At 39.4% G+C, this 24,769-nt stretch overlaps 1 protein-coding gene across 1 annotated transcript in view; it reads right to left on the bottom strand.

Moving 5' to 3' along the window:
• LOC117772532 (neurofibromin-like) overlaps nt 1–24,769 on the bottom strand; it is a 157,145-nt gene that overhangs the window by 47,143 nt on the left and 85,233 nt on the right. Inside the window, 6 exon segments of the mRNA XM_034603738.1 lie at nt 3,571–3,681; nt 6,978–7,124; nt 7,247–7,393; nt 16,069–16,166; nt 16,767–16,925; nt 24,144–24,206. Of these exon segments, the coding sequence (XP_034459629.1) occupies nt 3,571–3,681; nt 6,978–7,124; nt 7,247–7,393; nt 16,069–16,166; nt 16,767–16,925; nt 24,144–24,206 (725 nt within the window).

Below are 24,769 nucleotides of genomic sequence, written 5' to 3'. Positions count from 1 at the left end.
GATCAGTACAGCTTTAAAAAAAAGCATATTTTAAAATCACCAAAATATTCTCAGGACAAATCAAAAAGTCACCAAATATGGGGGAAAGAATTTCAACCAATTAAATCTCTGTTTCGGTCTCCTTTGTCCTATGACATGCTGTGACGTTTCCACCCACCCACCCACACACCCACACACACAGGTATTGCATGTGTGTTATAGGTCGTGATAAGTGCTTGTGCCGTTACCTTTGGATATAGTGGATTTTGTTGGGATAATAGTCATTGATTTACGTTGATGTTATTGTCTTAAATAAATTCTAGTGTAATTAAAGTACCGGTATTTTGTGATTATTTGTGCATATGTATGTGAATACAGCTGGATTATGATAGTAAGTGCTCGAACTTAAAACCTTCACTATTCATTATATAATCATTAATAGTAAATATTGAGATTACTAATTGAACTTTTTCAGATTATGAGACTGATCTTTACAGATGGATGCCATTCACGTGACTTTCCACTTAAAAATGTGTTAGCCAACACATCAAGCCAATGTCAATGTTTGGATGCTTTCTGGCCTACTTACTACAATGTGGGCTGAATACAATTAAAAAGGTGAGGAAAAGTTAATACAAATCTGTCACACAGAAGCCTTGCAACCTTTAAGTGACGGAGAATCAAATGTAATAGGGTGCCTGTAGCGTTGTCCAACCCTATGCCTGACCTGTAGGCAAATTGGAAGCATGTATCCTATTCATAATAAGTCTGTTTTTACAATCTTCGAGTTAAGTTGTACATACAGCAGGATTTCCAGGCTGTACTGAAGACACTCCCCATAAACCTACTCCACTATCATTTTCTGTGAAGCTATAGTTGCTTGTTATTTCACAAATTAAGAAACAATAAAACACTGCTTTTACATGAATGCATGTGTAATAATAACAACAACATACATTCATGCATTCATTGTGAAAATGGTCAAGTTAATGTACACCCAGCATAAATGGAAATCAAGTTTAAAATGTAATTGTTAGAATACGATTCAGATAGCTAGCCTAGTTCAATGCGGCTAATAACAATGTCTTACAAATTAAGCCTGGTTGAAGTCGTCAAACTTCACACAGGCATTTTGTAAATTTGACTGATAAAAAAGCAACCACCCATTTGCGACCTATAATGTTTGCCATGGTTTTTTGGTGGATGTTTGAAAAAGTGACAGATCTTCGTCCCTAGGGTTGGGTATTGTTTTAATTTTATAGATTCCGATTCCGCTTATCGATTTGCCATTTCGATTCTAAAATGGTAAAAAAAAAAAAGGGGTCAAATGTTTAGATAAAAAACCAATGCACAGTAGCTGTGCTTCATGTTACACCGGGGCAGCAGTAGTAATGCCTTGTGGTAGACAGGCAAAATTACAAAAGAAAACCCACACAACTCATCTCAGAACCTTATCAGACATGCTCAATGTCTTTAACCCAACTGTGTAGATTAGTAGTAACTGAGAGAGGCAATGTTGAAACTTTTTGCCTTAGAAATGCGGGGGTTTAAATTAACTAAACAACACAGTCGTATTTGTGGATAATAATTGTCCCTGTAAACTAATGTTACATCAATAATTGTCAACTTTAAGATCTGTAATGAATATTAATCTCTCATATATTCCATAACAACACAGTGGAAATCAGTAACAGTTGAACCATTTGTGGATAATAATCTTTTGAGCTGCTTGTTGTACATCTTATTTATAGGAAACCTACTGACATAAATCATACAAGTCATGTTAGTCAGCTTTCCCTTGAATGCCAGTGAGAACGGCGTGTCACTGTTGTCGCGGCATGCTCTCCCTAGCTCTACTGGAGGTGCTAGCGAGGTGCTAATACAGCTAGCTGAAGATGACACACTCAAGCTCGGAGACCGCAGGACATTAAACACTGTACAGTCTTTCAGATAGATCCTTGCATTTTAGGAACCGATAAGCTGAACTGAAATTCAATTTTTGTTTACGGAAAACCAATACTTTGGTTTCAGTTCTAATTTGGAACCAAGTTTCGGTTCCCAACCCTATTCGTCCCTGTCGCTATATGTTTAAATGCTTCTGCACTCAATCTTTAATGACATCACTGGCACTAAAAAGGCCGGGCCTATGTGCTCAACACGTTGATAGTTGCAGTATTCTCCGAAACTCCAGGGGGCATACACAACCACAGACCAAACATTCAGTCAAGAAGCACGAACCAAGTCACCCATGTTTGCAAACCAACAGGGCTAAGCACACAGCCCTCTGTTGCCTTAGGTTACAGCGTCTTACATCGGAGGAACAGCTGATCTGTGTATGATTGTTAAAAGGGAAAGTCCACCGTAGACTGTGCCCCGTTCTTATGAGCTGCTGCTTCATACGGAACTGTTCGTATACAATTAAGATTCCTTTATTGTCCCGCAATCATGCACACACAAGCACTACATGCAATAGGGAAACATACCCTCTGCTTTTAACCCATCTGTGTGAACACAGCACACGGAACACAACACACACTGTGACCACACGGCGTGGTGGGCAGCTATGGAAAGCGCCCGGGGAATGGAAGGACCCACAGAAACTGTCAATTTGCAAGAGAGACTGGACTTTGAGAGTGTTCAAGCAGCGAGGGCACGCTGAACTGTCAAATAATGCTCAGTAAACAATGGTGTTGAATTTGACTCAAACTTAAAAAATTTGGCAAATAAGTGAGTAGACCAGCATAAAAAGGTGCCTAAATGCTATTTTGTATTTAAAAAGCCATGTTGAAAAATGACACAATGTTAAATAAAGGGAAAAACTATTTTTTGCACCTGCCCCCTGAATCTGCACCAGAATTGAATATGTTCTTCCCTGACTCGTAACGCATCCTTCCACCAAGTTTCTTGGTAATCCATCCAGTTGTTTTTGCGTCACCTTGCTCACAAGCAAAGAAACTAACAAACAAACTGACAGGGTTAAAAACATAACCTAGTTGGCGGAGGTAAAAATTAAAAATAAGATGTAAAAATATTTTTTACAAGATGATTTGTATGTGTGTAAATCATGGTAGTATTCACTAGTTAATGTTAATGTAGAGTCTCCTGTAGTTTATCTTATTGGACTGAAATATACTGTAGGGTATGTCTAATATTTTCTCAAGGTTACATATGGAGGGGCAAAATATTAGAAACACCTTACATTATAAAGTACACTAATACAAGAATACTTTACCGCAGACTCTTTATATTACATCAAACCATATTTATAACTGTTCTAGTTTACTGCATTATAAGAATACCAAGATGTGTACAGTACATGTTGACTGAATGTTGGGTTGAATGTTCTAGCCATAGACAAGGTAACGCAGTATGCACAACTGGCCCGTTTTGGCTGATATATGTTTCCAAATGCTAATGTCTGCGGAGTTGTTCAAACAAACAAGGGATGAGTTATGCTGAAGTTATATAGCTTTAACAGAAATATGATAAAGCACTGTTTTGCACTTCCAAAAATATAAAAAGCTCCAGACAATCCACAACAAAATCCAAATGTTAATAAACGGAAAAGGAAAATGGACATTCAGGTCCTACCTGCGAGCCACATAGTAGAACACTGGGTTCCCAGTTTTGGATGTTCCTGCCTGGTAGAAGATGTTGAGCGTCTTCAATGCTTTGAACTCTTCCTTCTCATGGACCTGGTGCCTAAAGAGCAGAGACTTTTTATACATAGTAAATGGATTTATATGGCACATTTCTAGCCACTAAATAATGAGTGAATTTTCATTTCTGGGGGAAGTATCCCTTTAACAACTCAAAGCATTTTACATCACAGCCTCACAGTTTACATTCACACTCTATACCTAGCACCTTTTCTATCAATCACACATCCAGTTCTCTCACTCCTTACTTACACAGCTAAGAGGGCCAATCTGAGGTTCAACAGTTCGGCACGCAAGTTTGGAGGAGCTAGGGACTGAACCACCTAACTTTTCATCAGTGGATGACCCATTATCCCGAACCACAGACACCAACTGAGGTTTGTTACTCAGTTTTATATTTTTTATTTATTTGCAACCATCCTAGCTAACAAATGTTTCTATAGCAGAGAACGGAACAGACAAGCACAAGCCAAATTAAAAAAAATATCTGAGAGGGTTACATTTGTAAATGCTCCAAACTTTTTATATCTTTTGTTTAGTGTAGATAACCATTTAGCCTAAAACACTGACAGAAAGACTGATGGAGGAAACAGACTAATAAGAGGAAACACTGGAAAAACCGTAGTTTTGACACTATCATCAGCATTAAAGGTTTAGTGTGTAGAATTTAGCGACATCAAGTGGTAAAGGTGAATGTTGCAGCTAAATAGCCCTCACCTCACCCTCCCATTCCAAACATGAAAAATAACCTGTGAAGGCTACCTTCAGTTGTCATAAAAACTAGTTAGTTTGTCCAGTCTGGGCTACTGTAAAAAACATGGGGACCTCCGTAGAGAGGACCCGCTCCTGATGTAAATATAAAGTATTTATATATAGGGCCCAGTCTAAGGTAAAGAAAACAACAATTCGTACAATCTAGTGAAAACATCACTAGTATTATTTTATATTCAATTTCTGCCAATAGATCCCTTTCTCCTAAATCTTACACACTGAACCTTTAAATAATGGAGAAAGTTGCTTAAAGACAACTAAAGAGGAAACATGGAATGTAAGAAATATTATGATAAAATCTCAAAGCAACATAGGCAAATAACAAAGAACTTCTATCATCTGCATCTGTGAGAACAACCAAGAGTATAAATGGCAAAGGTCTTAGCATCTGCCAGCAAGACGAAGGGAGATGTCTAAATGCAAGGAGTGATTTTGAAAGAAAAAGGTACAGAATGCTAAAGCTATATATTACTCCTGTCATCAAAACGCTGAATTCAGAGTTATAATATGAAGGAATTCAATTCAATTCAATTTTATTTGTATAGCGCCAAATCATAACAAATTATCTGACGGCACTTTACATAGAAGGTCAAGACCTTAAAATTTATAGAGAAACCAAACAGTTTCCACAATGAGCCAGCACTTTGGCGACTGTGGAGAGAAAAAAACTCCCTCGTTTACTGGAAGAAACCTCTAGCAGAATCAGACTCAATGTGGGCGGCCATCTGCCTTGACCGGTTGGGGTGAGCAGGGAAAAATGGGGAGGAGAGGAGAGATGGGTGGAAAAGAGGGGAGAGAAGAGAGAGAGATAGGGGAGAGAGAGACCAGGAACACTTGTGCACCATCAGGTTTCAGCTCTGACTAGTTATATTGAAAACGAGTGTAAAGAAGTATTTAATGATAGCAGCAACAAATCATACAATAATTATTAATAAGAGGTATTATTGTTAATAATAATAATAATAATAATAATAATAATAATAATAATCATCATCAGAAAAAATATCATAATAATCATAACTAGGGCTGCGAAGCATCACTGTGCGGGCCCGAGCACTGTGCAGGACCTGACGTGACCGCGGGGAGCTGGCAAAACTGCTCCGCATTGCATGGTTTTTATGCACCATGGAAAGGAGAAACACTTCCCTTCCTGAGTCAGTCACGCAACGCTGAACCATCACGCATTACGGTCCATGCCTTCAAGTGTAGACCACACGGTGAAAATTGAACGTAAATCGAAATAAAGTGGTAAAACAAGGCTTACTTCCTGTTGCCAGTAGGTGGGGCTATCGCTATCACTACATACAGACTAATCGATCTGCTAAGGTCGGGGACTCTGATTAAGCGTGAGCAATTTGGGACTGATTGGACAATGTACAGTGGAGTTAAAAAAAACTTCCTGTTTCACAGTTAATTAGTAGGTGGCTCTATGACCCTGAGTTAACATTGACATATGGAGCTGTTCAGGCCTGGACTCTGATCATGTGACAGAATTTAGGGGCTGATTGGACAATACACAGTTGAGTTATGATAACTTTGACTCCTTTGGCGAAGGATCAACATTCGCCGCACCTCAATGTTTACACGGTCTGAGGAAAAGTCACAATTCGGACAATGAAGGACTTATGACTTGTCTGAGCTCATTTGAGCTGTATAGTGTAAACCGGCCAGGAGCATTGCGTCAAAGTATATAACATGTCACATCCTGTCAGCAGCAGTTGGCGCTGTAATGAGTCAATATTGACATATGGATCTGATCAGGGCAGGGCTGTGATCGTGTGAAAGAGGTTTAAGGCTGATGCACAGAGGAGATATACAGTAACAAATCCCTCTTTTTTGGCAAATCATCAAAATTCGACTCCACGCGACAGTCAGACTGTGTGACGTACACTAAGAAAACAAGGTAGTTTTAATCTCCATGGAGTTGAGATGACACTCACTGAATTTAAAGTTGATCTGATGAAAGCTCTAGGAGGAGAGCTTTCATGTAAAAAAGGTCAAAAATGGCCACTTGATTCAAAATGGACAACTTCCTGTTTGGTCTAGCAAAATCGATCCAAGAGAGTTTTGTGACATGTAGTAAAATAAATTTTCTACGAGCTGGAGGCTTTTCACAGACTTACTGTGACATCCTGATGATAAAGAATTTTGAAGATGTCGAGATTCGCCATCGTGTATTTTGGCAAGGAGAGAGTTCCAGAGGGAGGGGGCTGTGACACAGAAGGCTCTGTCTCCAAAAGTTCACAGTTTGGTGTTCGGGATGGAGAGCAACATGCTAGATGTAGCCTAATCTTCTCAAACTAAACAAAAATAGGTCTGAAATAATATTTTTTAGTCCCAACCCCCTAATTTAATTCAATGAAGGTCATGTCTGAAAACAGCGATATAATCACAACATCCATTATACATTTAGCAATAAGGTAGAAGACTTCAACTACAGAATGAAAACAGAAAATTAAGCTCAGCAGTGACTTAAATCTGGACTTACTTGTACAGGGCATGTGGAAGAAAGGGAGCTTAAGAAAAAAGTCCATTAGGATACATGTTACAGACCAGTCGTACACCAACCTTGTCATGAACTCTTCAAACTTGGAGCTAGTCAGGTTAAGACTGGACCAGTGAGTGTCAGCCACAGGTTTGTGTTCAGGGGGTCCTAGGTAGGCTAGCAGGGTTGCCATCTTGTCAAAAGGTCGTCTGCCTACAGCCTTGTGATCTCTGGAAATCAGATCGTAATTCATACTTTCACAAACATATGAAGAATTTAGTTTTAGTATTGAGATCATACAGCAGAACACAATAGTATGTTGTCTGATAAAGATAAAATGATGTATTCTGACCTGTTACTGGAAAGGTACTGGCCAATCCTCTCCTGGTTGTTCCACAGCAGGCGGTGGAGGGCCAGCACATTACCATCACTGATGAAGGACAGACTATGATTGACAGTGTCACTGGGTGGAGAGTCGGATGCTATGTCCAAGAAAAACCTGTGGTGGAGAGAGAGGAGAGGATTAACTCGACCTTCAGACAGAATATACTTTTTATCTGGTGTACCACTGTACTATTTACATATATAGGTTTTTATACACAAGTGACACTGTTGTCTCTGTTTTTGTGTACCATCTTGAACCAAAAATGCCTCGCAGGATGTAGCTCTTGTAAAGCTCTTTCCTCCTTTCTGATTCTTCGAAGAAAGATCAACCTTCTTGTGATAGCAGTACAATAATCCTGTTAACCTTGTCAAAACATCTAATTTAAAGTTACAAAAGGCAAATGGTGCAATGCTCACAGTGTGATATAAGTTCTTTCCAGCTGAAGCAGTTCCTTTTCTGAACAAACTGCACGTTTTGAGAGCAAGCATCAGCTTTTGGAAGTAAAGCCACCTCTTTCCTTTTCCTCTCTCTTTGGTCTGATAAATAGCACTGGTGCTTGAAACGTCACTGCGATTACCTGCTCCTCTCTGTATAATAGCATTGTAAATGGAGTATCTCTGTGGTTTAGACTGCAGGTCTAACAAAATTTAAATATCACTGTAGATGCTGAGAAAAATGGACATTTGTTTACTGTTTGACATTTTATAAGTTTAATGATTAGTAGAGAGGGTTATAGTCTGATAAATAATTAAAGTAATTGTGAGTTACATCCTCATTTTAAGGGAGTTTAAACTTCTTCCTATTATTCTAAAATAGTAACCTAACGAAACACAAAGAAAAGAGAAAATACTTAATTTTGATTATGCATCGCTAAATTAATCAAGCAAAGATGCAAAACATTGTCCGGTTACATTGTCTCAAATGTGAGGATTTGCTGCCTCTCTTTATTTTAGATTGTAAATTGAATATATGATCAGATAAATCAACCTTAGCTGAAACCAGCAAATCTTGTTAAAGTCTGAGAAATTGTGATCGATACTTACACTCATTTCATTTAATGAACAACAGTTTGGATCGTTGTATCATCAAATATTCATTCTGAATGGTTTCATATTCCCATACTCTGGTTGTGATTTAAAATGATCTAATTCATAAATGGCACAAATGTGAATTTGAAATTATCAGTAGCCTCAGGTTCACTCAGCTCACCTCCACTACCAAAGAAAACGACTGAATCTGTAACATAATGCTGCACCATCATGTCAGTGTCATAGTAGCTAATGTAACTTTACTTCTGTATTAGTATTTGTATGAATTCATACTAACAGACAACAGTGCCACCAGGAAGAAAAACTTGAAAAACAACATCAACCCATCTATAGCACTTATCAATAACAAGTACCATCAGAATTTTGGCAACAGTTTTGTAATTAAGTATTGAATATTGTGCATGTATATACAGACAAGATCAAAGAAACCATACAAAGACCATGCAGAGGGCTAACTTCTTCTGTAAAGTAGGGACTAAATATAACCCCAAAAGCATTTTCATATTTGATTACAAATCTCGCTGGCACTACATTAGCCAGGCGAGGTAAACGGGATACAAAAACCTTTAAATCTGCCTTTAACAGTTTTAATGTATAGGCTCCAGAGATGAAGACAAAAATAGAATTATCACCCCTGAATAATGTGTCTGCCAGCCTGTCAATAAGCAGATCCCACTATCTCAAATTAAATAACAAATAACAAAAGCTTTTGAAACAGATAGTGAAAACTGTGCTGAAGCATCTCTAAGAAGGCCTGGCAAGGATCGACTGAAGCCAACTCCCTGGAAAGTACAAAATGTGGTGCTATCAGTACACACGGTACCAGAGGGTAATGTGGCCAATAAAAAACTGTGTAATCCCTTTATCCCAAAAAAGTAATAAAATTAATAATAATAAGTATAGCACCTTTAATACAAGAAATGCAGCTCAAAGTGATTTACATACAATACACACTGCTCAATTAGGGGGAACACTTAAATCACACATCAGATCTTGATGAACAAATTATTCAAGGTGAAAATCTTTACCGGTGTACATTGTTTAATTTGTTGAGAACAAAATGACACATTATTATTACCATCATGATATATTTGTTTTGTTTGTAGGTCTCTTTCTCCACACACTGTGTCCTACTAATTATCTATAGCCCTATCTATGTCTATATATATATATGCACTAACTGGTGAGCAGTAAAAAAAAAAAGAAAAAAGAAATCACAACGAAAATCAAAGCAAATAATTTAAATCACAGGTTGATCCAACTTGCGTTAGTTTCATCACTCCAACTCATAATGTGACTCAGTATCCTCAACCTGAATACATGGATAAAAGAAGCATGCCTCAGCCATGGAATGCATTTTATTGACAATTAGATTTTTTCCTGCAAACACAAGGACGGCTTTCAGCCTGATGGTGTACATCCAAACTTCACCATGTCATAGCCAACAGTACCCTGGCTGCTGTTAGGAACCGGGATGAAATCCTCAGAGCGATTTTCAGACCTTAAACTGGTGCAGTTGGCCCTGGGTTCCTCCTGGTGCAGGACAATGCCCGGCCTCATGTGGCCATAGTTTGTAGGCAGCTCCTAGATGATGCAGGCATTGATGCCATTGACTGGCCCTTACGTTCCACCATTCGCCAACTTATTAGGGGCATGCCCAGACGTTGTCGGGGGGGGGGGGCGCCAATATGAAATCTCGCCTAGGGCTCCAACATTGCCAGGGCCGGCCCTGGGAGGCAGTTTTAAGAGGAAATCCAAAAATGCATGTATTTTCCGTCTCTGGAAAAAAATTCAGTTTTATTTGCACTGACTACACTATTTTAATGAGAAAAATATTTGCAAACAAAAAGAAGTTGCAAAAGTGCCTTTTCCCAGAAGCAGATAATGGTTGCCATCTTAAAGCAAGTAGTTCATGCACATTTACCCAGTGACAATTAACTAAAGATTGCAACACAGATTGTCTACATATAGAATAAATAGTAAAAGCCTCAAACCATTACAAGGTCAAAAAAGAACAACAGGGCCCACAAATAACTACTATATGTACCAATATGTGAATGAAAATAAGGGATAAATCCTCAATGAAAAAAACAAACAAAAATTGATTTTGTAAGACTCTTTGGGGGTATATACAAATTAAGCAAAGACAGCAGATCAATTGGCTTTGTGAAGAAGAAGTTTGTCTTGTAATACTACATTTCTTCTACATTTGTTAATATGGTGAGTTCGTACGAACGTACATGTCATATCCAACAAACGCCTCTAACTTCAAAAGTGTGCATAAATAAATTAACCTTCATAAATTGTATTTCCTCTCCCCTTCAATCTCATCTATATATATGTTTTTCATTATCATTTATTTATGTGACATGTTTGAGACCAGGAACATCACATTTGAACTCTGTAAGACTGGTTGTTTTAATCAGGTGTTTCAGCCTTTTAATCGCAATAACGTTAAAAGTCGAACCTGAGTGTAAGCTGAGGCTAAGGGGAATCTGACTGCTACTGGCTTGTATGGCAGTGCTATGAAAGCACTGCTACTTTGAAGTAGCTAGCAGGCCAGAAGGAGCAGGGTTTATGAGTCTATTAATGGTTTTAAAAAGGAATCTGGGATTATGGTGATTGCTGGTGATTAGTTTTGAGATATAGTTTGCTCTTGCTATTTTACTTTTATTATTATAGGGAGTCAGTTTATATTTGGTTTGGGAGTGCGATAAATCACTAGGCCAAGGACTGGAGCAGTGCTATACATTTTTAACATAGCAGCCTCAAAACTAGGCAATGTATCTGTGATAATGGGGCAGCAAGTAAAGAATTTATTTTAAAAAGCTAGGCCAGCCCCCTGGCCATTATCCCTGGGTGTGCTTAGATATTCATAGTTGGGTAGGCAAAGCTCTAGCAGCTGGGAGTGATCACCAGAAGACAACCAGGTCTCAGTTAATAATAAAACGTCTATATTGGATGAAGAAATAAGATCATTCAGTATAAAATACTTATTAGAAAGGTACCTTACATTTAGGAGGTCCAGTCTCACAGGTACCCTCTGGCCAGCAGAAGGGGATATCTGGATAGAGATTAGGTGATTGGACCGGCGAGCTGTATTTATATGTTTTTTGTTTGGCCTATTGTTAATACCAACAGGTATATAATAGTACCCGTAGTATGGGAGTGGGACAGAATATTAAAATCCGTGACGATTTGTGGCTGACTGGGAATATGGATGGGATTTGATGAATGGTAAATGGCTTGTACAGCGCTTTTCTAGTCTTGATAACCACTCAGGGCGCTTTACAGTACAGTTTGCCATTCACCCATTCACACACATATTCATACAGTGCATCTATTAATAGCACTTTTTGTTTTTCTATGAGGGGCAATTCGGGGTTCAGCATCTTGCCCAAGGACACTTCAGCATGCAGATGGGGAAGACCGCCAACCTCTGGTTGGAGGACGACCGGTCTACCCCTCAGCCACAGCCGCCCTGAGATTTGAGGTTGATCATTTATTTTTGGTCTTTCATTGTTTAAGTCATATAGGTGAAGGATGCTTAACACTAGTTCAGGAACGCTGCCTATTTTAGTTAAGTTATAATGAAATGTAATATTTTTCAGATGCTGCTTATATTGCTTAGTTGGTGGTGGGTGTGGCCTTTTGGGGGAGCTAGTGGGTGTTTAAGAGTGAGTTGGGCGCTTCTGCTAAAGTGCCTAACTCCGCGTTCCAGTTTGGAGATAGAACCGGAGATGAAGACAGATTTACCACCAAGTCTTCAAGAAGTTGAAAAGGTGTTCAAAATCCTTCTTGGTGAGCTCAGACTGCTGACGAGCCGTGTTGTTGGTTCCCACATGAACTATTACTCGGGTTATGGACAGAGGGAGAGAGCGCAACAGCCTAGGGAGCTTTCCAAGGATGACTGGGACCATAGCTCCAGGGATGAAATGACTGCATTGAAGAAGCAGACCTTCCTAATTATGGAATCGCCCTCTATAAATGTTTGTGGGGAGAAAAGAAGGGCGAGGAGAAACCTCCTGTGTGTTCACATGGCAGGAGTGAGCCTGAACTGCTTCCACACCACTGGCTGAGGAAGTGATGACTGTGCAGGTGAGCTATGTGAGGAGGGAGCAACCGCTGACTTGGATGAAGGATTCTCTCCCGATTCTTGGTAGGAAGAGATCCAGAGCGTTGGAGCTCAGCCTCTTTCAGCATCCTACAGTGGTGTGAGGATTTTGATCGTGATGGTGGCCAGGTGAGCTTCGGGTATGTTTACAAATACTAGCTGCAGAGCCAGGGTCCATACACCACTCTTAAAGGGGACATAGCATGCAAATTCCACTTTGTTAGTGCTTCGACAGGTTAATGTGGGTATCTGGCATGTCTACCAACCCAAAAACTCTGGGGAAAAAACACTCGCGCGTTTTGTTATGGTTCCTCTAAGTCAGAAACGTCATGCTTGAGCGACTCGATTGAGCTTCCTGGGTTTTGTGTCGTAACAAGGTACTGGAAGTCTCCCTACATGGTCTTGGCCCACCCCCCACCTCAGGGGGTTCGGGGGTAAATGATGGTCTTCATAGCCCCCCCCCCCCCTCTCTTTCTCTTTCTCTCTCTGTCTGTCTGCTTGTGTGCTTGTAGTGGATGGGCAGAGGGGGACATTTAATTATGTGATTGGGAAAATTTAAACTCCAGGACAACAGAAGGGGAATACAAAGTATGGGATGCATATTTGATAATTTATATCATATAAAATATGTAATTTATATCGTTTAAAATCATGGGGGGGAGAGGGGGGAGGGGGGAGCTGGCTCATTAGCATTTAAAGGAACAGGCACTCAAAACAGGTCACTCTGTGGAGGGCTGTTTTATACAGGGTAAAAAGGGTGCTGTTTTATATGATCCTTGTGGTATTTTGACCAAAGTATGTTACAGACATTTCATTAAGACCCCAAGGAACCATATCAACTTGTGGTAAAATGGGCATGCTATGTCCCCTTTAAGAACTTCCTAGTCAACATCATCTTTTTAGACCAATAATTTTGGTCTTAATAGTTTTGATGTGCATTGTTTCCAAATGCAAAAAGTGGAAGAGGAAACAAGTGAGCGATCATTGGTTTCCAGTAAAGTATCCCGATATGCAATGGTTGATGGGAGCTAATAACCCCACATAATGAGAGAACAATGCAATGGAAAGTCTTAACACTCTCGGAGTTTATAGTCTTCATTTCAAACAGGAGGACTGCAAACAGAAAAGGCCACAGAGTTCACTTCAGCACTGATTGAAAACCATCAGCACAAACACACTGGATCTTCGCTGCTCAAACAAATCAAGGGAACACTTAAATCAAACATCAGATCTTGCTGAACGAATTATTCAAGTTGAAAATCTTTACTGATGTGCATTGTATAATTTGTTGAGAACAAAATTACATAAAAATGGTCAATGGAAACCAAAATGATCAACCTATTGACGGCTGGATTCAAAACCACACCATAAATCAAAGGAAACAGTTGAAATCACACCTGGACAGTCTGTGGCGGTACCTACCGATACAAAACATCCCACAAGTGTTCAATTGGATTTAGGTCAGGGGATCGTGAAGGCCAGTCAAGGGCATCAATGCCTTCATCATCTAGGAACTGCCTACACAATCTGGCCACATGAGGCCGGGCATTGTCCTGCACCAGGAGGAACCCAGGGCCCACTGCACCAGAGTAAGGTCTGACAATCACTCTGAGGATTTCATCCTGGTACCTAACAGCAGTCAGGGTGGCGTTGGCTATGACATGGAGGTCTGTGGACCCTCCAAGGAGATACCTCCCCAGACCATCACTGACCCACCGCCAAACCGGTCATGCTGGATGATGTTACGGGCAGCATAACGTTCACCACGACGTCTCCAGACTCTTTCACACCTGTTACATGTGCTCAGTGTGAACTGCTCTCATCTGTGAAGAGAACAGGGCGCCAGTGACAGACCTGCCAATTCTGGTGTTCTCTGGTGAATGCCAATTGAGCTGCACGGTGCTGGGCTGTGAGCATAGGTCCCACTAGAGGATGTCAAACCCTCATGCCAAACTCATGGAGTCTGTTTCTAACAGTTTGGTTAGAAATATGCACACCATTAGCCCTCTGGAGGAAATTTTTTAGAGATCTGGAAGTGCTCCTCCTGTTCCTCAAAGGAGCAGATACAGGTCCTGCTACTGGGTTGATGCCCTTCTACGGCCCCCACATTGTGTAACTACCGGTCTCGTGGTAGTTCCTCCATGCTCTTGAGACTGTGCTGGGAGACACAGCAAACCTTCTTGCGACCACACATATGGATGTGCCATCCTGGATGAGCTGGACTACCTGTGCCACCTAATAGGGCTGCAGATACCGCCTCATGCTACCAGTAGTAAAAACGACACTAGCAGAACACAAAACCAGAGAAGAATCAGTCAGGAAGGATTAGGAGAGTGACGTTTTCTGTGGCCACCACATGCAAAACCATTCCCTTTTTGGCGGTTGTCTTGCTTTTGCCTCTCCATTGCACCTGTTGATTCACAATCACTTGTGCTTCCTAAATGGACAGATGACTTTGTGTTATACTGTGACGATTAAGTGTTCCCTTAATTGTTTTGAGCAGTGTATTTATAAGCTATTTATTAGAAGCTTACTGTTGCATACTAATTGCTTATTTTCACCCCTGCTACTACAGCAAAGAGCTGGTCAGAGCTAATAACTGTAGAGAAACTCTTATAGCACCGCCGAATAACAAATACACGTGCACACTGTTTGTGTATGTGTATTTATCTATGACAACATTCACGTCTATTCTCTCGCTGGCTTTGGTTTTGTCCCGGTTCCCTTCTGGGTCCTGAACTACATTTCTAGTACTCCTCTTTTCAAATGTGGCCTCTGCGGTGGCAACATGGTGGGAAATTAAACATTTCTCATCTGTCACTGATACGGATAAACAATATGGGCAATTATAGGTAATGTTACAGTTGCATGTTTTCTGCTAATGTTGTATCAGACAATAGAACACCTTCATCCACTGTATTATCATACAATTTGCAGTAGGTTAAGTTCATTTAATATTATTGTAACAGTTTGTCAAGGCATATCCACCTGATCTTTACAACAAGTTTGCACTCTGCCATAGTAGGAGTGAAGGTATGACGCTTGCTATATGGATCTTTCTGTCTTGTCTGTGGGTTGAATAGAGGTTTCATGAGACAGAGATTTTAAGCATAACATTAATCACTAAGAGAAAATTTCGAAATTTAGTTAAGTTATCTGAGAATAGCTTAGATGGCGACAATTAAGTCCAGCCAGCCATCTCTGTCTGCACTTTGCGCAAGATACATACCAACTACTTATTTTTGGAGCACAAAGAAGTTGGGCACTCCCCTGAACTTTGAGACATTTTGCAGGATTATTGGCTGAGTGGCATCACCTGAGATGATTTAATACGCATGCCATTGGTCTGTGAGTGTTCTTTGCTGCAAACTAACTTGGTTGTGAATAACCAGTGAGCCCAGTCATGGAACATGCACCATGATCGCTACACCAACAGCCACAAACTAAACCCCAAGGAATGTACATATGTATTTTTTAACCAAAGCGACACAAAATATCCATAGCAGATTAAATGGTCTGGTATTGGTCTGGATTATTTTCTTATATGTGAAGAAAAGCAAGTGGTTCTGGATTTCGTGTTTACAGAACAAATGTGTATAGGCAGCAACATGCCCCAAATTTCTTACCTCCTTGCAGAATCAAAGTTGCTCTTCACAAAATCATTAAAAGGCCTCATGTATTCTTCTTTTGTGAACAAGACGTGGTTTGCAATGCTCTGCAGAATCTGAAAAAAAAACAAGCATATTAAAACTCTCCTGGCAAATCTATTCTTCTTTTACCTCCAATGGTTGTCTACTTGTACTGTTACACTGTGTTTAGCACTTCCTGTTTAGTAACAGAGTTGCATGATCTTGCTTTGTGACTGTTAGTTACTTGTTCATAGCGAACGTAAATAAGTTGAGGTGTTTGGGTTTTTTGGTGGCTTTGTTGTCTCATGCCATGATCAGTATGTACGCATTGCAAGAAGCCACTCATTATGGATACTTGCACTAAGATTAAAGGATTGTAGAAAAAAGGAAAAAACTATTGTTTACTATGAAGGGTAAACAATGTCAAGTCAAATTTACACAACTACTTAATTTTCTGGAGTAGTTCTAATACTTCCACTTAACTAACGTTGCTATCTCTGAAATGGTAGGAAGCCAACCATAATATGGAACTGGGCTACCAAAGTTGGTAGTATTAACATGATTTGGAGAATGACTTCTTGCTCTTTATGTACTATATTCTTCAAGCAAATACAAAGACGGACCCAACATACAAGAACATACAAGCTAACAATCCCAGGCTCCAAAAGTTTGCCTATTATAGGAAACAGACTTACCTTGGACATAAGTTTGAGACCTCGTTCTATCCTGGGCAAGGGCTTCTTATCCAAGATGCCAGCCTCATATGGGGATACAATAGCTGGGTTGACAAACCGAAGAAACATGGCACTGCCCACAGCACCAATGCTGTTCTGCGGGAAGCGCTGACTCACCACCTACATGAAATAGGATGGCGGGAGCAGGGTACAATATAGGGAGAATGTGGAATAGATGGAACAAAAGACAGATGGTTGAGCAGGTTTGAGCATAAGGTATGAGAAAATATTTAAAATGGATTTCAGTACATTTAAGAGCACAGGAGGGAATGATGAGAATAATAAAATGTTTCAATATGTGTAATAGTGTTGAGTGAATGTCTTGCTCAGGAGGAATTACAGTGGGGGAAGATACATAGAGACTTTTAAACAATGCTAGTTCATTCCAGTAACAAGAGTGAGGAAAAGTGTTACTCGAGTAACGGCACAAGAGAGACACAAAAGGAAGCGCAAGATAAGAAAGACTTTCTCTGCTCCTGAAGAATAAAAATGAGAAGCCCTTACAAAAGACACAGAAAGGTGGATTACAGAGGACAGAAATAGAGCTGAAATATTGTGTGAGGTACAGGATTATTTTAAGTTGAAGTGCTCCACAGCTGTTTGTCTATTATTTTCTATCAAATCAACTGCTCTGTTGAATTTTAGACTTTTTTGTTGTCCGGCAAATGCCAATTTGTCCTCGCAAAGTCAAGTTTAATTACTCATCTAATCAGAGCCTAGTCCGATAACAACCCAGCAGAAGAATGCCATCTGCATAGCTAAAATAATACATCCACCGTGCCTGAGATTTCTAGACTCCATCCTCCAACAGCTGAGACCAGAACCACCATAATAGGCAACTGACAATGCCTCCGGGGAAGAACACCTGGATCTGAGGTCAGTTTACCAACCCACCAACCATGGCTTGTCAGGCTTTATGTTAAGTAGTCCTTAACATTATACTAATGTTATGCTTTGATAGTTTAATACATAAAGAATTCAAAATAATTCAGCCTTGATTATCATATTCTCTACCAACATCATCCATTCATTCCTCATTCCACCGCTATTGACAGATCACAAATTTATTCTACCGTGCATGTTCTTTGATTCATTATCATTTATTACCACCATTCCTCTACTTCTTCTTTCAGTTTATTGGCGGGTAGCAACCAACGTCAAGGTGCATTACTCCCACCTACTGTGTTGGCCAACTACCACCATTTCCTGTTGAAATAGTTTATATATTTTATCCGTACACAGTTGTAAGTAATTATGAATAATGCAAAGTAGATGGCAGTAATGCACCTTGACGTTGGTTGCCACCCACAAATAAACCTTGCGCCTAATGCCTTGCCATCTTTTAGTTATTTGATCATAAGTCAACGTAGTTGTCAAATGTTGACTTAATGATGGCAAAAGTCAAAGGATCACCAAAGAAAAATGTAATTTCATCCACAGGGGAACATGAATATATGGAGCAGTAGTTGATATACTTAAGTTGGACCAACCGATTGTCAGAACATCACCTCCATAGTCATGATGTTGACAAGGCTATAGAAATGTTTGCTGAGGATTGTACAAGGAAAAGGGTTATGATTTGATTGGTTATGACTTATTGTAAGTCGCTTTGGATAAAAGCGTCAGCTAAATGAAAATAAAATGTAATGATAAATTTAGCACTTCAGGGCTCAACTATTGCAGCCAAATATACATGTGTGCAAGTTGCAAAATGTATTTCGGAACTGGTATGAAAATAAAATATCTTATCTAATTCAGTTTAAGCTGCCTTTTCTTTTTTCAACAGTTAACCTGATGCAGCCACTGCACTTCACCAATGTCCAGTCCACTGGGGCCTGTAAGCAAGTACAACATCTGATATTTTACATCTGCCATTCTGATACTACAAAGCTGATGAATAAACTATTATGTACAAATAATGAAGATATAAAAAGTAAATGTGAAGGCGGACATGTTGTGCTGCCAAAGTAGAAAGGAGAGAAGCGAAGTACTTAATGTGTGATGAGCTCAGTCTGTCTGAAATATTCATTTATAATATGTGTGTTGACGATTGTTATTAGACCATAATTTTCTTAACCAAGGTGTAGTCGGAAGAGATATTGTCAAGTATTCTTTATTTATTGTGATTAACTCTCCCTCCATTTGATAAAAGCTTGCTTTTAAACCGGAAGGGCTACATGAAAAGTCGAGAACAGAAAAAGGATTCCCCACATCTCTAAAGATGTGGGGAATGACTATAATGAATATTATTTATCTCTTTATTGTAGCCTTAACTCTTTTGTCCATGTCAGGATACTGTAGTTTGTTGACTCTGGTTTTCCTGTGATCTGATTGGTCAGTAGTTTGGCCGTTGACGGGTTTTGATATCTTATCTTGATGTTTACCTGATACAGAAAGGGTTAGTGGTTCAGCATGAGTTACAGTGGTGATTTACCTCGGTAAGAAGTAAACCAGTTTCCTAAGACTGAAAATGCTGGTAAACAGAACAAAAGTTCCTGGCGGTAAATCACATCAGCAGTCAACTTTGTATTTCTGAACCATGAACATCAGTAATTAGAAAAAAAAAATTAATTTCAAGATTAATTCTACATCTGTGTTAATTTAATGTGTCAGGGCTGGGAGAATGTCAAATTTTCACGACATGATTATCATGGCCAAATAAATTCATAATTATATCATACCAACATTGAGAGAAAGTTTGAAAAATTATAACAGTCAATTTCAACTTTGCTACCTCTGCCGAGGAGGTTCTCTTTCTTAGCATTCGCTGCGATGTCTCACTATGGGGGACCCCCCTCATGTATTCACAGAAGGTCTTGCACCAATATGCCAGCCCTGACTGGCATACCAGTTACTTCTTCTGACTTCAGAAGCAAGCTACTCTGACCTATGGCAATGCTATCTAGCTACTGAAATTTGACCGGAGCAGACACCCATCACAGACAACACAAGTTACACAAGACACTGGTCACAGAGAGCCTGCGGTCACCACACTGCCGGCCCATAGGAGCTAGGTAATAGGGTTATTTGCCTCCCTGTAGCACACCAAGTTAATGGATCCAGCTCCCAAGCTTCCTTCCACTTTGGGGCAAGGTGATGCCTCTCGCTTGTGCAACTGTGGAAAAAAGATTCCAAGCAAGGACACACACCAGGTCTGCTCTGAATGTCTCAGACAAGAACGTGCAAGACCTGCCATCAGCAACCCTAGCACGTGCACTTACTGCATTTGCTTCACAGCAAAGAGCTTCCACTGGAGAATAGCCCGCCAGGCTATACTCTCTGAGAGGGACCAGATCCCTTTCAGTGCCACAACCAAGGGACCCCAGGCCAGCATTGATGAGGAAGATACACCTGAACCTAAGTTTCGACGCTGGGGCTCAATGCTTGACATGCTGAACCCGCTAACAGACACCCCTCTTGTTGTAACACGACAAGAAGGAAGAGTCAGAAAGGGAGGATTGTGACAACAATAATCATGGCCCGCTACAAGGGGAAGAAATTACTTAAAGCTAAGCGGACTGTGTCAGAGCTTCACACCCTCCCAACCTTACGGTAAAGAGTTGGAAATATTTGAGGTCTGCACTTCAGGACACAGTGTACGAGTACCTAGTACTTCCTACCCTCGCTCGGGCCTTCAGGATCCGGCTGGCACATTCTACCAAGGGTCTTGTGACCTTTTGGGCCTTGTTCAGGTTGTTGTTATCATTGATGGTATTCCAGGGGGTGTTGGTGAGAAATGGGTAGACACTGAGCAGAAAGTGCTTGATATCTCAGGGAAAAGCTGGACGTTGGGACCAACAAAGAACTTTGGTCAGATACAAAATCTGACATGCCTTGGTCTATAGTTTTTAAGCTCTCAAAATTGAGGCATAAAAAAAAAAAAAACTGTGCTTCAAAAGGCAAATGAACTGAAGGGGACAAACATTCAGGATTATCCTGAAGCTGTCAGACTAAGGAGAAAAGAACTACTACCAAAGATGATGGAGGCAAGGAAAAAAGGACTTTGTGCTGTTATGAGCCTGAATTTTACTAATAATGGCATTGTACTGGTATTATCTATATACTAAAACATATACATAGGGCTGAGCGATATGGAAAAAAATCTTACCATGAGCATTTTTTTCATATCAGATATCAATCCATATATATCACCATATAAATCAAATCACAATTTCTAGCATCTCTGCTTCTTTGTGGGAACTTGCTTTCAATACAATTTGCAGTGCAGGCTACTCTGTTTCTTGTCAGGCTTTAAATAGCCAAAATATCTCCACGCTACCGAATTTCTCTGACCCTTCTTTTCAAAAATGTCCTCATCTTTTGAGCCTTGGACTGTGTCCGTTGGGTTGTCTTCTTTGGTAATACTGTCGCTCGAGTTTCCTGTCATCATTTTCTCTTTTATCTTGCTCCCACTCCTGACCTAATGCGGTCCTTTGGGTTGTCTGTCAAAACATGGACAGAATGAGTTATATTGACCTTGTATCGACCATGTCTTATATATCTATTGAGGAAAAGTTATTTCATGATAATTATCTTTGTTTTTCCGATAATAGCTCATCTAAATGTATGTCGTCTCAGAAATAAAGTCAAGTACGTTGAGTGTTTGGCTCTACAACATAACATTCATATTTTAATTTGGTAATGAAGAGGTCTCTATACAGGTTTAAAATATATTCAGAAAAGAGAGTTACAGATTTGGTGGTGGGGTGGTGGTCTGAATCTAAAGTAATATAACTGCTATACCGAGGGATGATTTAACTATCCAATACATGGAAGGATTATGGGTCCTTGTTCATTTACCACATGCCAAACCGATCATTGGATGCCGCTAGATGCCTCCAAATGCAGATGTAAACTATCTCTCTAGGATGTGTAGCATGGTTGATATAGCATCTGATGGAAGTACAGAAATATACTGGAAATCCATTAAATATACTTAATGGTAGACATGAACATTGATTGGCTTTCTAACAAGTGTCTCACAAAATGCTAACCCTAACCCTCTTTACCAACTCTCCAGCACACTGTTCTAAAGCCGTTTCCTTGGTAGTAGGATTCAGCGATCATAATCTGGTGGCCCTGTCGAAGAAGACTAAAATCCCTAAAGAAGGTAATAACATCATCCATAAGAGATCTTACAACTACTTCAATAAAAAAGCATTTGTAAATTAAGTAGAACAGGGGAAATGGTCTGTAGAATGTAATTAGAACAACCCTGAAATGGCACTCAGTGTATTCATGAACTTGTTCATGGAAATAGCAAATAGACATGCGGCACTTAAAGAACTCACTGTCAGGTCGTGGTGTGCTTTTTAAACATAGGTAAAGTGAACAAATAAATAGTGGGGAAAAACGAACTAACTTTAAAAAAAAGGAGTTGATCAGATAAGAAAATTCTGTCGCATTGACAATGAAACAGTTTTTAAATAACTCATGTCACAAGCCGGTTCCACTCCCCCTTGCTTAGAGGACCTAGATAGCAAAATGCTTAAACTTGTAGTTAACTCTATTACTACTCCAATATGCCATGTTTTTATCTATGTCTCATTAATGGGGTTCATCCAACTGCATGGAATTAAGCAAAACAATTATTCCACTGACGAAAGACAAAAACAATATTTCTAATGGTCCCAACAGTCACCCGTAAGTAATTAAAAAAAAATGTATTCAAACAGTGATGGATTACATTTCTGACAACAATCTACTTTCCATCATTTGCATCCATACGGAAAGGTCACTTAACTACCACTGCACCTAATCATAGACTGTGGGATTCCACAAGTTAGCTGTCTAGGGCCCTTGTTATATTCCATTTTCACCAATGATCTTCTGTTTTGTGTAAAAAATGTCAATGGAGATATGTTTGCTAATGAGCCTAATTATAACCAACAACCCGACAAGAGGTGAAGCCTCTGACAACTAGCGACTAACTAGCCATATAAAACATTATATCATGGACCGAGCATCAACCGCTGCGAGGACCCTATTGAAATTCAAGGATTTTTTTATTTTCCTTCCTAGTAATGAATCATATATTTGGGGGCCTAAACATGCATAACATTTGCTGCAACTTTGCACTGTTTTAGAGCAATTATGATTAAAGATGTGCTGGATTATTTATATAGTATCATATATTAATTATTTAAATGATATCAATCATACATTTTTCTAATATTAAGATGATCATCAATGCTCATATTTAAAAACACCCATAGTGTCAGATGTGCAGATAATTCAATCACACATTAAAGGACTGATTGTGATCAGGGCCAAATAATGTTGATCAGACCATCACTTGTAAATAATGTTAGAATTAGAAAAAGTTTAAAATCCTAGTGTATTTTCAATCTAATTGTAAATGTATCTTCATATCCCTTAATAATTAACAATTTTTATTAATTTTCATTACCCACCTTAGTTTATTATTATTAAATTTAAACATTTAGGAGTACACGTGCTCCTCAAGGCTTGCACTTGACTATCAAGTATACCAAGTTCTTGCTTTCCCTAAAGAACCTTCAATTCAATTTTATTTGTATAGCGTCAAATAATAACATACATCATCTCAAGACACTTTACACTTTAAGGAAAAACTACTTTTGTGCATCCATGATAAAGCATATGATTTTTTTTGGCACAGACTTTGTAGTAGTAGAAATTCATACAATGAAACTGAATTTCCTTTGTTACTGTTCACGTGTGACTCAAATAGGTGGTCAAAATAGTAAGTAATAGTAAAGAATTGCAGCAAAAAAAAACGTAGTGCTTTTGCTTTTTAGGCAGAATTATTTAAGGAGGTGATTTTTTTATGATTGTTGTAAAACAAAAAATTCATAAAGATTATCTAGTGGTCCTGATATCATTACAGTTGCCATCCACTGTGCATAGGTTATGCAGCATAACAGGCCTAATGTTATGACACTTTGTTTTGAAAGGCAAGTCAGCTCAGTCCCTACACACAAACAGCAGGCTGTCATGTATCGAAATGAGTCATAAGAAGTGAAGACGTGATTTGAGGTCAGATGAAATGTTCAGAAGAAAATGTCTCCTTGAATGCAACAGAGTGTCAAGAGAGAGACAAGAGAGAATGTCCCTATTCCAAGGAACTGTTAATTGAAAATAAATCAAATGGTGCCGATATTAGTAAAGCGATTTTGAGAGAGGGTTGTAAACAAGGTTGAGTGTGGAGCCTATAAAACATTTCCAGAGAAATACCAATTTAAAAAAAAAGGAAAAAAAGATGAAGAACTTAAAAAAAATCAAATGGGTAAAATGCAAAAAAAGGATTTTTTGCTTCAGGGGAAAGTGTCTTAGGGAAAATAGATTCTCCAAACTTACTGCTTTTTTGTTTTCCTTTTTTTCTTTTACTGTTGCTTTATTCAGTAGAGAGTGACAAGTAGCCTACAGAACAGAGATGAGCACAATCATGGTCACAGCACCAGCTTCACAAACATACACACACACACACACACATACAACAAAACCACTCAACATTGAAACACTTTCCTATCTAGTTAAACACAGAAAAATCTAAACTCCTGAAAGAAAAGTGTTTATCACTGCTCTGGCGACTTCAAGCATATCTATGCATGTGCTGCCATGGTTTGACTTCAGCAAACTGTAGTAGAGTGTGTGTGTGTGTGTAGCATTGTGTTAACAGTTTTAGATTGAGCAGACAGAACTGTGAAGGTGTGGCAGCAGCATTAAACTGCTTGGATTAAGGTTACACTCAGAAATTATCTGGAGATATATTTGGTGAGACATACCAGTCAGCTTCCCTCCTACTATGATCCCAGATAACCCATCCTGCCGGTGATCACAACTAATCCATGTTAGTCCCTATCGACTAACTGACTGTGAAGTTTTTTGTTTGATCAGACCGTGACCTTCAGTAGGCATTGGGGCAGTTTTCACCTGACTGCAAAGAGACTGGGATGGGACAGTCGGTATCTCCAAGTGTGAAA

This window comes from Hippoglossus hippoglossus, chromosome 13, assembly GCF_009819705.1.
Source record: "Hippoglossus hippoglossus isolate fHipHip1 chromosome 13, fHipHip1.pri, whole genome shotgun sequence".
NCBI lineage: Eukaryota > Metazoa > Chordata > Actinopteri > Pleuronectiformes > Pleuronectidae > Hippoglossus > Hippoglossus hippoglossus.
Note: the sequence above shows the minus strand (reverse complement) of the source record. Positions and strands in the feature narration are given on the sequence as shown.